General features: G+C 43.9%; 1 protein-coding gene across 1 annotated transcript in view; it reads left to right on the forward strand.

Annotated features, from left to right (window-relative positions):
• The window catches only part of LOC115468593 (complement C4-A-like), a 154373-nt gene that overhangs the window by 83031 nt on the left and 51615 nt on the right, over positions 1-19727 (forward strand). Inside the window, 6 exon segments of the mRNA XM_030200408.1 lie at positions 2393-2441; positions 4606-4686; positions 6349-6552; positions 9212-9287; positions 13615-13694; positions 13697-13770. Of these exon segments, the coding sequence (XP_030056268.1) occupies positions 2393-2441; positions 4606-4686; positions 6349-6552; positions 9212-9287; positions 13615-13694; positions 13697-13770 (564 nt within the window).

Here is a 19727-nt window from a genome sequence, read left to right on the forward strand (position 1 = left end):
AATGATTACATCAGAATATTAAAGAGTGAAGGTGAGACTGGGGATCCTTGGGGTACCCCTCAAAAAGTCTTCCACCTGTATACCAAATTGTTTGAGGATCTCTGACATTAAGTCATGATCAACCAGGTCAAAAGTGTTACAAGTATTGCCATACTGGGACAGACCGAAGGTCCATCAAGCCCAGCATCCTGTTTCCAACAGTGGTCAATCCAGGTCACAAGTACCTAGCAAAATCCCCAAAACAGTACAATACATTTTATGCTGCTTATTCTAGGAATAAGCAGTGGATTTTCCCCAAGTCCATTTTAATAATGGTCTATGGACTTTTGCTTTAGGAAGCCATTCAAACCTTTTTTTAAACCCCCCCAAAGCTAACCGCTTTTACTACATTCTCTGACAACGAATTCCAGAGTTTAATTACACGGTGAGTGCAGAAATATTTTCTCTGATTCGTGGAAATTTACCACATTCTAGCTTCATTCTGTGCCCCCTAGTCCTAGTATTTTTGGAAAGCGTAAGCAAGCGATTCACGTCTACCCATTCCACTCCACTCATTATTTTATAGACCTCTATCATATTTCCCCAATAGACTTCTATTATATCTTCCAATAGACTAGCTTTAGGGTTCTTAGGAATAGGTGCAAGGACTGTATTACCTCCCAATGCTGGAAATATTCTGGATTCAAAGTGTATATTTAACCAATTTGTTAAGGAATGCAAAAAAAAACACCCCCCAAAAAACAGAGATGCCAATTTCATCAAATATATGGGACATACATCTAAGTATCTTGAATCTTCATCTTATCAAAATGAGACCATAATCTTTCCACTAGGATGCAGTCTACCTGTTGACCTGGATTACATTTCGAGCACTAGTGGGTGATAATTGCTTTCTGATTTTTAAAACTTTGTTTCTAGAATATAGTGCTAAATCATTAGCTATCAGCGAGTTAGTAACAGGGATACTAATTAATGAATCTACATTCATAAGATAGTCCAATAGCTTAAACAATTTTTTAGTATCAGGTCTATCTTTTCCCACAATTTTTGAATAATGCTCTCTTCTTTTAAGAGTTATTGTATGTTTGTGAGTGTGAGCTATTAAAAAAGAGAGTATTATTCCAAAAATTATACTAAAAAATTGTTTATGCTATTGGATTATCTTATGGATGTAGATTTATTAAGTAATATCCCTGATACTAACTCTCTAACAGCTAATGATTTAGCACTGTATTCTAGAAAGATCTTCCAGAAAGCATGGCATGATATTGTGTGATCGAGGAAGGATTTCTTATTCAAAATGGAGATTTGTACAACCAGGGCCGCCGAGAGACTGAGCCTGGCACGGGGCAAGGCCGCCCCTGGGGCCCCGCCGCCACCCCCTGAGGCCGCTGCCCCCAATCACTACTCAGGCCACCGGCTCCACAGTCCCTGGTCTCCACCCACCCACCCCAGCCCCATCGACAGCCCCTCTCCGTCCGCCACTGAGCCCCCTGCATTCAAATCGGCAGCACTCACCTCTGTGTGAAACCGCAGCAGCAGATCACCTCCCTTCGGGCCTTCCCTCCCTGTGTCCCGCCCTCACGGAAACATGAAGTTACATCAGACGAGGGCGGGACACAGGGAGGGAAGGCCCAAAGGGAGGCGATCTGCCGCTGTGCTTTCACACGGAGGTGAGTGCTGCCGATTTGAATGCAGGGGGCCCAGTGGTGGATGGAGAGGGGCTGTCGATGGAGCCAAAAGCGGGCGGGTGAGACCGGGGACAGCGGCGCCGGGCCCCCCTTGGAGGCCCAGGCCAGGGGAATTTTGTCCTCCTTGCCCCCCCCCCTCTCGGCAGCCCTGTGTACAATCGATTATATTGAGGAAGTGGACAGAGATTCAGATAAGTGATCTCATGCTTGTTTGAGAAGTAGCCAGTGTTATGTGGTACACAATTTATTTGGGCTGACTGAGTTTGTGGCATTTAATTTAGGGACAATTCCCAGGATGTGACATTCAAGGAAATGTTATAAAAGACTCGTTTCACTTATCACTATTTGATTTAGGACACTTGCATTGTTTGGTTCACTCGAGGATGTGTTATGAACTAAATGTTGGCTGACTTATGGCTGTTAATTTAAATCCACTGCTCCTGTCTCACCAAGGGCTGTTGTTGCGGTTTAAATACTGAGAGTGACCATTTCAAAATTAACATATTATTATTATTGAATGTTATCATTTCCATCTATCACATCGTAGTGCAAAAAACTCTTGTTTGGATTATGCTATTGCGTGATAGCATGCTTGCAAAGGCTGCATTGTACTTGGACAGTATCAGTTCCTTATATATGTCGACCCGCAATATGCTGAACTTTAAAGTAAAAGGAAGCTATTTTTGTGTCTTCTTCTACAGAGTGAAGGCATCCTGCGAACAACAAACATCCAAAAGTATTTGAGCAATGGTGAGAATGAAGTTTAGGCTTTTCAAGTACTGGTAGGGAGACAGAATCCTAAATTTGATTTCCACTTACCACAAAATCAAGCCAAAACCATGTACAGCATAGAAAATAAGCACGATGCCCTGATATTCAAAAGCACAAATTGGGTTATCCAGATAGAACAAGTGCCAACTCTACTTCTTAATTTTCAGTGGCATTATGTGCACATTTGTGTGTATTACAGTTTCTGGATGGTGCTACTGAAAATGATTACACACCACCCCAGCACTATACGGATAATATTTCTTTAAATTATCCAGTTAGTGGTAATATTCAGCCATTTTGTTGTCCTAAAGTTATGTGGATAAATGTTGTCACTATTCATATAGGGGTGAATTTTATAAATCATGCCTAAAAAATTGGCACCAAAAACACCAACTAAGCACTATTCTTTAAGCTGTATCTAAAGTTAGACACAGTTTATAGAATGGTGCTTAAACAAGGGGTCGCACATAAATTTAGGTGTGTCCATTTGCACCAATGAAAATGTGGTGCAAATGTCCCACTTAAATTTATAATTGCATGTGTAACTGGAATCCACACCCATGCTCTGCTCTGAAACATCCATGACCCTCCCATTTCTGTGCCCCTTTTTCCAGGATGCGCATAAACTTTAGGCATGGACCATGGGCCTAAATGTATGTGTGTGCATATTAATTGATTTCAACTAGTGCTAATAATTGCTTGTTAAAAAGCTAATTGAAACTAATTGGCTCATTATTCAATTAAATTTCCATGAGCAATTTTTGTTGACTTTTATAGAATTATGGGGATAATGGCTGTGCTCACTGCTCTTCACATATAGTTAGTTGCCACCATTTTAAAACAGTACTGGCTGTGGTGTTTAAATATTATAAAAACATGAGCATTGCCATACTGGGACAGACCAAAGGCCCATCAAACCCAGTATCTTATGTGGCCAACCCAGGCTACACATACCTGGCAAGATCCCAAAACAGTACAATACATTTTATGCTGCAGTGGATTTTCCCCAAGCCCATCTTAATAATGACTTAAGCCTTTTCTTTTAGGAAGTTATCCAAATCATTTTTAAACCTCATTAAGCTAACTGCTTTCTCTGGCAACGAATTCCAGAGTTTAATTATATGTTGAGTGAAGAAAAATTTTCTTCAATTTGTTTTAAATTGTAGCTTCATTGCCTGCCCCCTAGTCCTAGTATTTTTGGAAAGAGTAAACAAGCGATTCATGTCTACCAGTTCCACTCCACTCATTATTTTATAGATTTCTATCATATCTCCCCTCAGCCGTCTTTTATCCAAAGCTGTGGAGCCCTAGCCACTTTAGCCTTTCCTCATAGGGAAGTCGTCCCATCCCCTTTATCATTTTCATCACCCTTCTCTGTACCTTTTCTAATTCCACTATATCTTTCTTGAGATGCGGTGACCAGAATTGCATACTGGATTTGAGGTGCATTTGCACCATGAAGTGATACCAAGGCATTATAACGTCCTCATTTTTGTTTTCCATTCCTTTCCTAATAATACCTAACATTCTATTTGCTTTCTTAGCTGCCACTGCACACTGAGCAGAGGGTTTCAATGTATCATCAATGATGACAATAGATCTCTTTCCTGGTTGGTGACTTGTAATGTGGAACCTTTGAATAGTCCGACAGTTAGATATGTTAGTACCGGTATTCACAAATGCAGAATAATGTTCCCCTGGAGATGTGTGGGAGTTCCATTGCCATGTTCCTGCCATCAGGAAGGTGATGCATCAATATCATGAGCAGGCAAATTCTAATGGATTCCCAAGGGCCCTGCCTGCTTCTTATGATCGAAAACAATCATGGCACCACTTCCAAAGACAGGAACACAGGCGGTGAACTCCTGTGCACTTTAGAGGGAACATTGGTGCAGAGCCCCTAGTGATACTGTTTTTTAAAAGATATGTTTGGTTAAAACAGGTGCCGGCACTTGTATTTACTTTGCCCTTATAGTTATTTTACAAAAAGGTTCATCATTCAGTGAGCCTTTTGTAAAATACCCTGTCCCAGCACCTATGCAAAATTGTGCTTTGAACTGTTAACTGATACGCTATGAATGTATTAAAATGTGGATGTTGTTTAGAAAAAGCTCAGACACTTATTTTTGTTTTTCTCCAATAGGGCGTCAGGAATTTATCAACTTAACCAAGCCATCTAATATGATTCCTGATACTGATTCGCATGTGTTTATGAGTCTTAAAGGTTACAAAAATCACCTGTCACTACTGCTTCTTTTTCCTAGAGTTTGGTCTTGCTGGGACCCCATTATTATGCTTTACACTGAATTATTTCCAACACTTTCAAAGAGTGTTAGAGGGGAAAAGATTACATTGTTGTGGTTAATACTGAATTCTCTATAAAATTCAGAAGTTTGCAAAAAAATCATTCCTAGGAATATGGTATGTATGCAGCTTAAGTCTGGCCACTAGATGTCAGCATTGGGTAATAACAAAGGCTCTTTCCCTTCTTCCTCACCACACAGGAGCAATAAATATTGACTCTGCAATATATTTTGCCTCAGGGGTCCTTTTACAGAGTGGCGGTAAGCCCAGTACGGACTTACCACTTGCTCTTCCAAGACTACCACTGGCCCAACATGGCCGCCAGCAGTAGTCCCGCCCTGAGCGTGCGCCATTTCCAGGGGAAAAAGAAAAACCCCGGAAATGGCTTACATGACGGTAATTGGGCATTGCTGCGCGCTGTCCGGTTATCGCTGGATTAGCGCCGGAGCTCTTATCGCCACCTCAGTGGATGGTGGTAAGGGCTCCCCGCCGCATGGCCACGCAGTGAGAGTTATCTCACCACATGGCTGGGGGGGGTTTCGGGTTTTACTGGCTGCAGGAAAAATGGCCCTGGCGCATGGGAAAAACGGCCCCTGCCGCTGGCACAGGGCCCTCTTTGCCACAGCTTAGTAAAAGGACCCCTCAATTTCTTATCGTGTTACCAATCTCGACCTCCTCCTAGCTGAGCTGCAGGCTATTCCAGTGAGCTGGATTCAGGGCCAGTCCTAAGGTCTCTGGTGCCCCCCTGCAGACTATGAGTTGGCCCCCCCCAGCATCTCCTTTCTCTCTTCTCCCACCCTGCCCCTGTCCAGCGATTGTCCTTCGCCCCATCCCCCTCCCATTTATGGCCACCTGCCCGCCCTCTTCTCCCCCCAACATCCCACTTTTTCTTCTTGCCACCCTGCGTGGTTTGTCTTTTTAATTTACCTCCATCCTAGCGGCCGCGTCATTTCAAAGCCCTGCCCATCTTTAGCCTTCCCTCCGTGAGTTCGTTCCCTCAGAGTCCCGCCCTCGAGGAAATGACGTCAGAAGGCGGAACTCTGCGGAACGAACTCATGAAGGGAGGGAAGGCTAGAGACGGGTAGGGCTTTGAAATGACGCGGCCGCTGGGACGGAGGTAAAGTAAAGATTTAAACCCCCAAGGGCGGTGTGGTATGGCGGCGCAGCACCGCCCCTGAAGGCAGGCGCCCCCTTGCGGTGCTTACCCCGCTTACCGGGTTTGACCGGCCCTGGCTGGATTAAAGGATTTCTATCCCCATCACTAAAAATGATGGAGGCTGCAGTAGATTTGAATGCAGCCTTGAATTGAAAGTATCACTGGCCTTTAGGCTGCAGTCAAAGAAGAGCCTAAGTGCACTGTCCTTATTGCTTTAAATATTCCCTTTTCTCCTTGAAACATGAGCCTCCCTCACCTTTTCTAATCTTGTGATCCTAGTTAGCGTTTAGAATCACCACCACACCTCAGATCTCTCCAGCTAGAATTGGCCATGTGGAATGGATGCTGTTGCAATCTTCTTTTTCTTTGTATGATTAAAAATGACAATGCTAGTGTTTGATCAGCATAAACTGGTTACATTTTTAGGTGATGTGATGGGTGAATCCATTGAGAACTGTCTTAGCTCAAACACAATAGATAATTTCATTCGAGTGCCCACAGGCTGTGGTGAGCAGACAATGGTGAAGATGGCTCCAGCAATGTATGCCATTGAATATCTTGATGCAAGTGAACAGTGGGCACAGCTTAAAGAGGACAGAAAAGAAGAAGCCATTAGAATGATTGAGAAAGGTGGGTTAAGGAACTGTATCCCTTTTCATTTGCCTCTCGGTTAATCAGATATAATGTTTCTATCATGAATTGAGGATGGGCCCTTCTTGGCTTTTTGGCTGAGATTCAGAATCTGTATAAATTATATGTAGGAGTGCTTTCAGTCACCTAAACTTCTTCCCCTCTCACCCCTCCAACTTGTGATATAAAACTGTTTGACCCCTGATCAAACCATGAAGATTAAACTCTCCATTTAAAAATAAAAATAAAAAAGCTCTGGTCTAAAGTTAAGTAATTTCATATTACGTTAAGGCAGAGTGTTCTCTGCAAAGAAGAGAAGTAATTTTGTTTGGGCAGTGCTTTTTTCTATCTGCTAAGTAAACGATTAATTAATGCTTACTGATTTCAAGACTGTGTTTCTATATTTATGTGCACTTATTTGTTAATAAAACAGGTCTAGACCAAAGCATCCATCTTATAGCGCTGGACGTTTTTGTTTTGTTCTATTATGGCAGAAAAACGTCCAGATCTTAGGAATGCCCAGTTCCTGTGCTTAACACGCCCCTGACACCCCCCCCCCCCCCGCCTTGTGATTTGAACGCACTTCTGACGGACTTCATAGAAAAATGTCTAAAATTGGTTTCAAAAATACCAATATGTAAAAGGGCTATTGTAGTGCTGTACAGTTGGGGGTAGTGGGTTTTGGGGGGCTGAGCAGGCAAGATAAGGGAGCAATGTTGAGATGTGTACCTGGAAGCATTTATTTGAAATCCACTGCAGTGCTCCCAAGGATACCCCATTGCTCTCCTGGGATGTCTGTGTGGCCAGTCTACTAAGAATACTGGCTCCTCCTACATTCCAATGGCTTGATTTTGTGCGTTTTTCACCTGGACTTTTTTTTTTTTCAAAAATAGACCAAAAAGATAAAAGCACAGAGCACAAAAACATCTAGCAAACAGCCATTTTTTTAAAAGACATTTTTCCGTTTTGAAAATGGCTATATTCCCCACTTGAATTTTGGACACACGCCAAAAATGAAATTACCACAACAGCCACGCGGTAGTCGGGTGGTAACTCCATTTTGGTGTGCGTTGGGCACGTATAGATGCTTACGTGGCTTAGTAAAAAGGCCCCTAGGAGAATAGGCCTTCTGGCAACATTTTCCTAAGATGTTTCCAACAAATCAGATAAATTGGCTGCTCTAATAAATCCATGAATACTTCTTCCTCATTTTGTTGTATAGATCTAGTAGGTAAATAATACAAATCAGAGATGGGCAGCTGCTGGTTAGAAAGTAACAAAACTTCCTTTAGATAGTTCCAGAAATATATCTCAGATGAAAGTAATCTAATAACAGGAAAATTCAAAATATGTAAATTTCTTACTCTAAACTGATTTTCCAAACTTCTGACTTTCAATGCAAATTCATACTATCTTTAATTCCAAGGACATCTGCCGATTGTAGCATGTTCATCCGTGGTTCTAATTTCCTCACTCTCGAATCCAAGGTAGAAATTTCTCCACAGATTGTGTAAAAAATTGGGCGATAGTAGATTGAAGAGATTTCTCAGGCCTAGTTACTATCTGCCATATGTCCACCAGTTACTTCTCCCACAGGTTTTAAAGAAAGAGAAGAGCATTCTTGGTCTGAAGGACACTGTATGGGCTTAAACATCAGCACTGGTCTGAGCGAAGTCTTTGGTGAACTAGCTAAGACTAGACAGGTGTCTCCAAAGTAACTAACTCCTCTGAGCCATAGGCAGCAGAATGAGGTGGGCCACAGGGACCATGACCCCACCAATATTTACCCAACACAGCATTAGCAACTAGACAACTTGGAGGTAGGGTTAGCTATTGGCTTACTTGTCCCCTCTAACCAAAACAATATCCTGCTGCCCCTGCTCTCAGCAATTAAACCTGATTCAGGTTGTTGCCAAGAAGAAAGGTTGGAAGTCATTGGAAGGGGAGGGGTGAGGCCACCCACCCCCAGAGCTCAGGGACAGCCCATAAATATTAAGTGGTTCAGATAACATTCCAGCTACAGTAGACAGAGCCAATAATACTTGCAGAGATGTTTATCCATAGCTCTACCATTGGAGAAAAGGCAGTAACAACACAGACTCACACAGAAGATGATATTCCTCTCATCGAAAGACAGGCCCAAGGGGCCTGTCATGCCTCTTAGGGCATGCTCATTTGGCCACACCCTGCAGCCATGGGTTGCAAGGCTTGCTATCTTTTATGCACCTGCATGGGTCCTGCTCTGATATCATGAGTGGGACTTTGAGTGTTCCGGGAGTCTTTGTAGCCACCTAAAGATGTCACCCGACAGAACTCCAATTGTGCAGCTATGGGTAAGCTCCTCTCCTCCAAATATCACAGAGCTCACTGTCTTTTATGCGCTGGGAAGGGTCACACTCTGATGATGTCAGCAGGATCTCGGGTGCTCCAGGTGTATTCACAGCTGCCGAATGATGTCACCTGGCACAGCGCCAACTGTGCAACCATGGGTAAGCTCCTCTCCTCCCTTGTGTACAATTTTAAAAGAGCCTCATGTTTTAAAAAAATATGGTTGACTATATAATATGTGACAAATCAGAAGTAAAAATGTCATACGTGTAGAAAGTACAGTATTGCTACACATGATGCACTAATACATTGATTTACAATTTTAACCTAGGTTATGCAAGAATGCTAACATTTCAGAATACAGATGGCTCCTTTGCGATATACAGGGATCGACCAGGCAGTGTATGGTACGTAGACCTTTCATGTCATAGCTTTTTTAACAGTTCTTCTCACTGATATCTCAATACTTAATTTTGTTCCAGATATTTAATTTCTGAAAAGATTCTACACATTAGGAAAAATGGTGACAGCACCTTAATATGTTTTAAATTGCAAGTCATGTGTTATTTTACTATATGAAAAGCATCCCATTTTTCTATATTGAATAATGCAGCATCCAGTGAATTCTGCTAATGGTGTTATTTTTACTGCCCTATTCTAAAAAATCTTCAAATTAGAAATGAAATGCATGAAATGTTGAGCCTTGTTCAAGCATGTCATTGATCAATCACTGAGTTATCGCTCCCACGAGATAAAAGCAAAATGCTGAATGCTGTTGACTTTCAGTATATCCACCAACCCAACCAAACTTCTTCCAGTCTGCCAGAGCGGACTAGTCTCTTAATGCAAAGGCAACAACCATTAGGCAAGCTGTTAGATATAGAGGTCAATTGCTCCTCTGCTCCACAATGCGAGACCGCATTTTATAAAAAGTTTAACATCATTGGCAATTGATGTTGTGAATGTATTATTATCTTTAGATAAGAATATATTTTAAGCATAACCATTAAGCCGTTAGTAGTATGAATGGGTGATATGAATGTGTTAGGTTTGATATTGTACACAATAAATATTTTGATATAGTTAAAGTGGTGGACTGGAGTATTTATGTTTAAAAGTATAACTTTAAACAACATAGATGTGTTTTAAAGCAATGCCAAGAGTGGAGTTTATGGGGCCCTTTACTAAGCCGCGTGGAGGGGCATAATCGAACGTCGCCGGCGAAATCCCGACCTCTATTTTGGTGGTGGTTACTATTGAGGAAACTACACTTCTCCTTTCTTCCTCAAAATGTACCACCTGTTCCTCTGATCCCATTCCCACCCATCTTCTTAATGCCATTTCTCCTACTCTTATTCCTTTATCTGTCACATTCTCAACCCTCTCACTTTCCACTGCGACTGTCCCTGCTGCCTTTAAACATGCTGTGGTCACACCTCTCCTTAAGAAGCCTTCACTTGACCCTACTTGTCCCTCTAATTACCGACCCATCTCCCTCCTTCCTTTTCTCTCCAAATTACTTGAGCGTGCTGTTCACCGCCGCTGCCTTGATTTTCTCTCCTCACATGCTATTCTTGACCCATTACAATCTGGTTTTCGCCCTCTCCACTCAACCGAAACTGCGCTTACTAAAGTCTCCAATGACCTATTACTGGCTAAATCCAGAGGTCAATATTCCATCCTCATTCTTCTTGATCTTTCCGCTGCTTTTGACACTGTCGATCACAGCATACTTCTCGATACCCTGTCCTCACTTGGATTCCAGGGCTCTGTCCTTTCCTGGTTCTCTTCCTACCTCTCCCTCCGCACCTTTAGTGTTCACTCTGGTGGATCCTCTTCTACTTCTATCCCTCTGCCTGTCGGCGTACCTCAGGGTTCTGTTCTTGGTCCCCTCCTCTTTTCTATCTACACTTCTTCCCTTGGTTCATTAATCTCATCCCATGGCTTTTCCTACCATCTCTATGCTGATGACTCCCAAATCTACCTTTCTACCCCTGATATCTCACCTTGCATCCAAACCAAAGTTTCAGCGTGCTTGTCTGACATTGCTGCCTGGATGTCTCAACACCACCTGAAATTAAATATGACCAAAACCGAGCTTCTCATTTTCCCCCCCAAACCCACCTCCCCGCTCCCCCCCGTTTTCTATTTCTGTTGATGGCTCTCTCATTCTCCCTGTCTCCTCAGCTCGAAACCTTGGGGTCATCTTTGACTCTTCTCTCTCCTTCTCTGCTCATATCCAGCAGACCGCCAAGACCTGTCGTTTCTTTCTTTACAACATCCGTAAAATCCGCCCCTTTCTTTCCGAGCACTCTACCAAAACCCTCATCCACACCCTTGTCACCTCTCGTTTAGACTACTGCAATCTGCTTCTTGCTGGCCTCCCACTTAGTCACCTCTCCCCTCTCCAGTCGGTTCAAAACTCTGCTGCCCGTCTCATCTTCCGCCAGGGTCGCTTTACTCATACTACCCCTCTCCTCAAGACCCTTCACTGGCTCCCTATCAGTTTTCCGCATCCTGTTCAAACTTCTTCTACTCACCTATAAATGTATTCACTCTGCTGCTCCCCAGTATCTCTCCGCACTCGTCCTTCCTACACCCCTTCCCGTGCACTCCGCTCCATGGATAAATCTTTCTTATCTGTTCCCTTCTCCACTACTGCCAACTCCAGACTTCGCGCCTTCTGTCTCGCTGCACCCTATGCCTGGAATAAACTTCCTGAGCCCCTACGTCTTGCCCCATCCTTGGCCACCTTTAAATCTAGACTGAAAGCCCACCTCTTTAACATTGCTTTTGACTCGTAACCACTTGTAACCACTCGCCTCCACCTACACTCCTCTCTTCCTTCCCGTTCACATTAATTGATTTGATTTGCTTACTTTATTTATTTTTTGTCTATTAGATTGTAAGCTCTTGAGCAGGGACTGTCTTTCTTCTATGTTTGTGCAGCGCTGCGTATGCCTTGCAGCGCTATAGAAATGCTAATTAGTAGTAGTAGTAGTAGTAGTAGTAGTGGTGGTGCAACAGCTAGCCGGAACCATATTTCGAAAAAGATGGCAGGCCATCTTTTTTTTCGATAATACGGTTTAGGCCGGCCAAATGCCAGAGTTTCGCCGGGTTTGAGATGGCCGGTTTTGTTTTTCAGCGATAATGGAAAAAAAATGCCGGCCATCTCAAACCCGGTGAAATCTAAGGCATTTGGTCGTGGGAGGAGCCAGCATTTGTAGTGCACTGGTTCCCCTGACATGCCAGGACACCAACAGGGCACCCTAGGGGGCAATTCTAAAAATTAAAAAAATATATAAATAGCTCCCAGATCCATAGCTCCCTTACCTTGGGTGCTGAGCCCTCCAAATCCCCCCAAAACCCACTCCCCACAACTCTACATCATTACCATAGCCCGTATGGGCGAAGGGGGGTACCTACATGTGGGTACAGTGGGTTTGGGGGGGGGGGTTGTAGGCTCAACACTTTGCACAACAGTGTAACAGGTGGGGGGGGGGGGGGATGGACCTGGATCTGCCTGCCTGAAGTGCACTGCACCCATTAAAAACTGCTCAAGGGAGCTGGGTATGACATTTGAGGCTGGCATACAGGCTGGCAAAAAAGTGTTTTATTTTTATTTTTTAGCGTTGGAAGGGGTTGGTGACCACTGGGGAAGTATGGGGAGGTCATCCCCCATTCCCTCCGTGGTCATCTGGTCAATTGGGGCACCTTTTGAGGCTTGGTCGTGAAAATTAAAGGACTAAGTAAACCTGGCGAAATACTGCTTAACGCCGCTTTTTTTTCCATTATCCGCGAAAACCGGCCATCTGGTAGTCACGCTCATGCCCACCCATGTCCCGCCTTCGCTTTGCTGCCGACATGCCCCCTTGCACTTTCACCGGCACGGCAACGGGAAAGCGGCGATGGTATCAAAAACGCAGCTTTGATTATACCGATTTTGCCGCTTTTGCGAAATCGCCAGCCATCTCCCGATTTATGTCGGAAGATGGCCGGCGGTCACTTTCGAAAATAAGCCTGATAGGTGCCTACGCGTGCCCAATGCATGTCAATTTTGAGTTACCACCTGGCTACCGCGTGGCCCTTACGCTAATTTCATTTGTGATGCAGGTCCGCTACATGCGCCAGAAAATATTTTATTTTCTGGTGCGCAGGCAGTAATTGGGCGGTAATCGACATTTTATGCACATAGACCATTACCACCCACCCAGTTACCACCTGAAACCTTACCACTAGGTCAATGACTGACGGTAAGGTCTCAGACCCAAAATGGACGCACGGCAATTTCATTTTGCCGCACGTCCATTTTTGGCAAAAATTTAAAAAAAAGCATTTTAAATAATCATTTTTCACTGAAAAATGATTCGGCACGCACCCAAAACACGCATCTACACTACCGTAGGTCGTTTTTCAGTGCGCCTTTGTAAAAGGGCCCCTAAATACTGAGGGATTGTGTTTGTGGTTCTATAAGCTGATTTTTCAAACTACCCTCTCTTGACCTATTCCCATCCCTCTCCTTCACAGGTAAAAGTACTGTGCCGATCAATATGGGTGATTTCCAAAGTGGACTTAAACGCATAAGAGTGTTGCAACCTTTGTATATAAAAAAACTTGCAAATTTGTGTAGGCTGTTACAAAGATACTACTAAAATATATTCTTTTATTTATTCAAACTAATTTCTAATCCACATAACCTTAAAATAATTCAATTATTTTTGCTTATTCTTTTAGGCTAACTGCATTTGTTGCAAAAGTGTTCACAAAATGCATGGGATACATAAATGTTGAAGCCATTTACATCCATAATGCTATTTCTTTGTAATTCAAAATCAACAAATGGATGGCTCATTTCATGACCCTCATCCTGTTTTTGACAGACAAATGCAGGTAAGAATAACTTTGTTAAAATGTTGATGGCAATGCAATGTTGCTCTCCTATAACAGGTGTTTTCCTTAGACTGATAAGGCATTTAAGTGGGTGATATTTATTTGATAGCAACAGGATGGAACTCCTCTCCCAGAACTTCAAAACCTTAGTGTACATTTCTGCATATGAGTGGCCCTTCCTATCCATAGCATCTCCTCATCTCTTCATTAGTTCTGAATCTCAAAAAAGTAAGGCAGGTTCTCAAGGAGGTGGACGTTACTGCATGTCTTATCCATCCTGTTGTCTATGGAAAACACCTATTACTGGGGTCACATTGCTTTTTTCAGTTGACAAGACAGGATTGGATCAGGCACAGAAGTGGGTGAGTCCCACTCATATGGCTGTTTAGCAATGATTACCTTAGGAGCAGCCCACACAGTCAAGCGGAATTAGAAAAGGTTCAAGAAGAGCGACCAAAATGATAAAGGGGATGGAACTCCTCTCGTATGAGGAAGGCTAAAGAGGTTAGGGCTCTTCGACATGGAAAAGAGACAGGTGAGGGGAGTTATGATTGAGGTCTATCAAAATCCTGAGTGGTGTTAGAACGAGGTGGCAAGTAAATCGATTTTTGCTCATTTCAAAAGTTACAAAGACGTAGGGGGACACTCGAGGAAGTTACATGGAAATACTTTCAAAACAAATAGGGAGGAAATATTTTTTCACTCAGCAAATAGTTAAGCTCTGGAACTCTTTGCCAGAGGATGGTGGTAACAGCGATACCTGGGTATCTGGGTTTAAAAAAGGTTGGACAAATTCCTGGAGGAAAAGTCTATAGTCTGCTATTGAGACCAACACATGGGTAAGCAACTGGTTCCCTGGGATTTATAGTATGGAGTGATGCCACAATTTGGGTTTCTGCCAGGTACTTGTGACCTGGCTTGTCCACTGTTTGGAAAACAGGATACTGGGCTAGATGGACCGTTGGTTCTGACCCAGTATGGCTACTCTTATTGTTCTTATGTTCTTATGAGGAACAGATATTGCCAGATACCACTTGGCCAATGCTGCTGAAGCTTGATCCAAACAAGTAATGTGCAGTGAAAGTATGAAGAGAGATCATTGAGCTGCTTTGCAGATTGTATTGAGTAAAGGCAGACGTTAGAAAGCCCACTGTACCTTCCAGTAGCTCTTATCTGATAAGAATTGACATTTGGAGCTGTGAGCAATATCCCCTCACTCACAGCATACCTGCATATAATATATGGTAAACCACTTTGGTTCTACCCACAGACAGGCAGTATATCAAATCCGTGATCCTTTACCCTTTATACAAGAGGCTAGCTAGCTTGGAAGTCCCAGCAGTCTCTCTTCCATTCCAAATGCAGCTCATCTCAACCAGTTTAGCCCACCCTCATTCTTCTTCCCTCTCCCCCATAGCCCATTATCCCATATTATCTTTATCCAGTCCACCCTGGCCACCCATACTACCTATATATTCCCCCTTCCCAGCCAGTGCTCAAGTCTCTTTCATACCTAGGCCCATCCATATCACATACTTCTTCTTTCTCCCAGACCATCCCCCCTCCACACACACACTTCTTATTCTATCCCTCATTTCTTAATTTATTCTTTTTCTCCTCTTCTTATTTTATTTTCCTCTTCACTTTTTACTCCCTATGTATAGTTTGACTTTTTTTGAGGAGGAAGACGGTGCTTAATATTTTCCCTACTGATCTCATCTTTCTCCAGATGTGACGTGCTCTGTTTTCCCACTTCCAGTTCCTCTTCCTTTTTAACCAACTTCCCTCCCCTGCAGGCTAGATTTACCCATTCCTTCGCTGGCCCCTATCCCCCTGCAACACTTCTCTCGGAACTCACAGATTGCAGGATAGAGGCTGTTGCATGCCCGGAGAGTTCATGTGAGCTGTTCCAGTACCTCTATGCCCATGCCTTTGAATCTTCCTTCCCTTAGCCTGAAACCCAAGACATCACATGCTGAGTGTGTGATCTAGATACAATCTAGTAGTCCTGGACATAGAAGCATGTACTCATCGACCCATTGCATACTCACCCAATACTGCCCTAATAGTCAAAGAGGATAAAAGGTAAAGGATCATAGACTTAATATACCACTTTTCTGAGGTACAACTAAAGTGGATTGTATATTAAATAAGTACATAAGTAATGCCACACTGGGAAAAGACCAAGGGTCATTCGAGCCCAGCATCCTATCCATGACAGCGGCCAGTCCAGGTCAAGGGCACCTGGCAAGCTTCCCAAGTCCATTTAGTAGTGATTTATGGACTTGTCCTTTAGGAAACCGTCTAACCCCTTTTTAAACTCTGCCAAGCTAACCGCCTTCACTACTATGATGGCAGAAATGGCTTACCCAGTCTGCCCATATCCCTTCCTCTCCCATAAAGATCCCATGTTTGTTTCATGCAGTGCATTTTTTCCAGCAAAAAAGGTGACGGTATTCAAATGCTAGGTCACCCTTCAGGGGTGGGGTGATCACTGAAGGACCCACTCCACAATAGCCAGGCCTTCTGCAACCAGTCACAGAATCTATGACAAGGCAGAATTGGCATGTAGGGCCTAAGCTCTTTCATTAAAACTTGGGGTCCATGGGTCAATTTTAGCAGACAATGGAAAAGGTGCCAGTACTCAGTACCCCCAAGTACCCCCTCAAAAAAAAGCCCTGGTTTCATGCTTTATTGAATTCAGATAGTCTTCATCTCCACCACCTCCACCGGGAAACCATGTGTTCACCACCCTTTCTATAAAAAAAAGTGCTTCCTTAGATTACTTCGGAATCTCTCCCCTTTCACCTTCATCCTTTGCTCCCTTATTCCTGAAATTCCTTTCATTTGAAAGAGACTCACCTCCTCTGCATTTATGCCTAGGTGTATTTCAATGATGTTCCTAGGCGGCTGCCACCCAGGGCAGATCACCGATGTGCACCCCCCCCCCCTCCCGGGTGCAGCACGGCACACCCCCCCCCCCCCCCAGCGCAATGACACCCCCCTCCCCCAGGTGCATTTTTGGCTGCTGGAAGCAGCCGCGCGGCTCTCGGCTCCGCTGGCTTCCTACTCCCTCTGCCCCGGAACAGGAAGTAACCTGTTCCAGGGCAGAGGGAGTAGGGAAACAGCGGAGCCGACAGGCGCGCGGCTGCTCTCTGCACCCCTCTAGCGGTGTGCACCCGGGGCGGACCGCCCCCACCGCCCCACCCTTGCTACGCCACTGGTGTATTTAAATGTTTCTACCATATGTTTCTACCCCCCCACCCCACACACACACTTTTATTGAGATCTTTAATTCTGTCCCCATACGCTTTATGACAAAGACCACCGACCATTTTAGTAGCTACCCTCTAGACCGACTCCATCCTGTTTATATATTTTTTTTAATGAGCAGTCTCCAGAATTCAACCCAGTACTCTAAATGGGACTTCACTAGAGACTTATACAGAGGCACCACCATCTCCTTTTTCCTGCTGGCCATTTGTCTCCCTAAGCACCCAATCTTCCTTCAGTCTTAAGCCATCACCTTTTCTGTTTGGCCACCTTAAGATCATTATGAACACTGTATAGTATCTTGATTACAATTTTGAAAAATCTCTTATTTTTCTCAACATTAATATTTAAATATTTAAGAGGGAAAGATCTCATTAAGACCTTAAAGCATACTTTTGGAACTTATTGTTTCCTGTATATGTGGTTGGTCAAACAAATCATCATTGATCTAAAAAAACCTCCTGTTCACCATTGTTGAATAAACAAAAAAATTGTGTAAATGATGTAAAGAACATAAGCATAAGAGATTGTCACGAAAGAGGTGGGGTCTCCATAAGAAGCCACAGCGAAACGGGTCCCCATAGGGACCTCAACCTATGCTTTGACAGTGTTTTTGTATAATCATTTGACGATCACTTGAAGCCGTCTACGAGTTGGGCTTCCAAGTAACAATTTTTACATATGCAGTTGTTGGATGAAAGTTACAGTGAATTAAAGTATTAAAAAAAATTTTTGTTTATTCAACAACAGTGAACAAGGAGGTTTTTTTAGACCAACGATGACTTGTTTGAAAAACCACATATACATGAAACAATAAGTTCCAAAAGTGTGGTTTAAGGTCTTAATGAGGTCCTTTCCTCCTAAATATTTAAATATTTAAGCATTAATGTTGAGAAAATAAGAGATTTTTCAAATTGTAATCAAGGTACCTTACAGTGTTTATAGAGATACTCTACTGTTTGGATGTATGGTGCTAAGATCTGTGGAGGGGCATAATCAAATAGGGACAACCATCTCTAAGAGCACTCATCTCTAAGGACGTCCTGGTGAAGGGGCGGGGAAACCCGTATTATCGAAACAAGATGGGCGTCCATCTTTCGTTTCAATAATATGGTCGGGGACGCCCAAATCTCAACATTTAGGTCGACCTTAGAGATGGTCATCCCCGGTTTTCGGCGATAATGGAAACCGAGGGACAACCCATCTCAAAAACGACCAAATCCAAGTAATTTGGTCATGGGAGGAGTCAGCATTCATAGTGCACTGGTCCCCCTGACATGCCAGGACACCAACGGGCACTGCAGTGGACTAACTGATGTACTAACTGAATGGAAAAAGGTATGCAGTGGTCACTAACCACCTCCCAGTTGAGGACGTCCAAAATGTTTGAAAGAAGGACGTCCACACCTTCGTTATGCCTCCGCTGACACACACATACCTCCCCCCCAGGAATGGCCAAATTTCAAGTGCATGGAGAGGAGTGGCCTAGTGGTTAGAGCACTGGTCTTGCAATCAAGAGGTGGCCAGTTCAAATCCCACTGCTGCTACTTATGATCCAAAATCCAAATAAATAAAGGGGGTGTCAGAGGCATAGCAGGCATGGACATCCTTCTCACAGAAACATCCAGGTATGGACATCCTTCTCACAAAACATCCACATTTTGGACATCTTCAACTGCCGTCACACAGACAGAGGCATATCAAAGGATGTCCTCAACTGCCGTTGCAGGGACAGAGGCATAGAAATATCCAGTGTACCTGAATGTAACTCACCTTGAGCTACTACTGAAAAAGGTATGAGCAAAATCTAAATAATAAATAGCAAAGGGACATCCTCAACTGCTGTCGCAGGACGGAGGCATAGCGATGGAGGTCCTTCACCCATACTCTAAAAAAATAGACAAAGTTTTTAAAGTTTTTTTCAGGGTGGGAGGTGGTTAGTGGCCACTGGGGGAGTAAGGGGAGGTCATCCCCGATTCCCTTCGGTGGTCATCTGGAGGGAAATAATCGAACGTCGCCAGCGAAATAGGTCGCTGGTGATCTATTTTGGCAGCGGCGCAACAGCTGGCCGGAACCGTATTTTCAAAAAAGATGGCCGGCCATCTTTTTTTTCGATAATACGGTGTGGGCCGGCGAAATGCCTTGGATTTCGCCGGGTTTGAGATCGCCACTTTTGTTTTTCCGCGATAATGGAAAAAACTGCCGGCGATCTCAAATCCGGTGAAATCCAAGGCATTTGGCCGTGGGAGGAGCCAGCATTTGTAGTGCAATGGTCCCCCTCACATGCCAGGACACCAACCGGGCACCCTAGGGGGCACTTCAGACATCTTTTATAAACAACCATATTAGCTTCCAGGTGCATAGCACCCTTCCCTTGTGTGCTGAGTCCCCCAAATCCCCCCAAAACCCACTGCCCACAAGTGTGCACCATTACCTAGCCCTAAGGGCCTGAACGGGGGCACCTACATGTGGGTACAGTGGGTTTTTGGGGGGTTTGGGAGGGCTCAACATTACCCACCACAAGTGGAACAGGTAGGGGGGGATGGGCCTGGCTCTGCCTTTCTGCAGTCCACTGCAACCAACAACAACTGTTCCAGGGACCTGCATACTGCTGTCAGGGTGCTGGGTATGACATTTGAGGCTGGCATACAGGCTGGCAAAAAAGGTTTGTATTTTAATAATTT

Source organism: Microcaecilia unicolor, chromosome 4 (genome assembly GCF_901765095.1).
Source record: "Microcaecilia unicolor chromosome 4, aMicUni1.1, whole genome shotgun sequence".
Taxonomy (NCBI): Eukaryota; Metazoa; Chordata; class Amphibia; order Gymnophiona; family Siphonopidae; genus Microcaecilia; species Microcaecilia unicolor.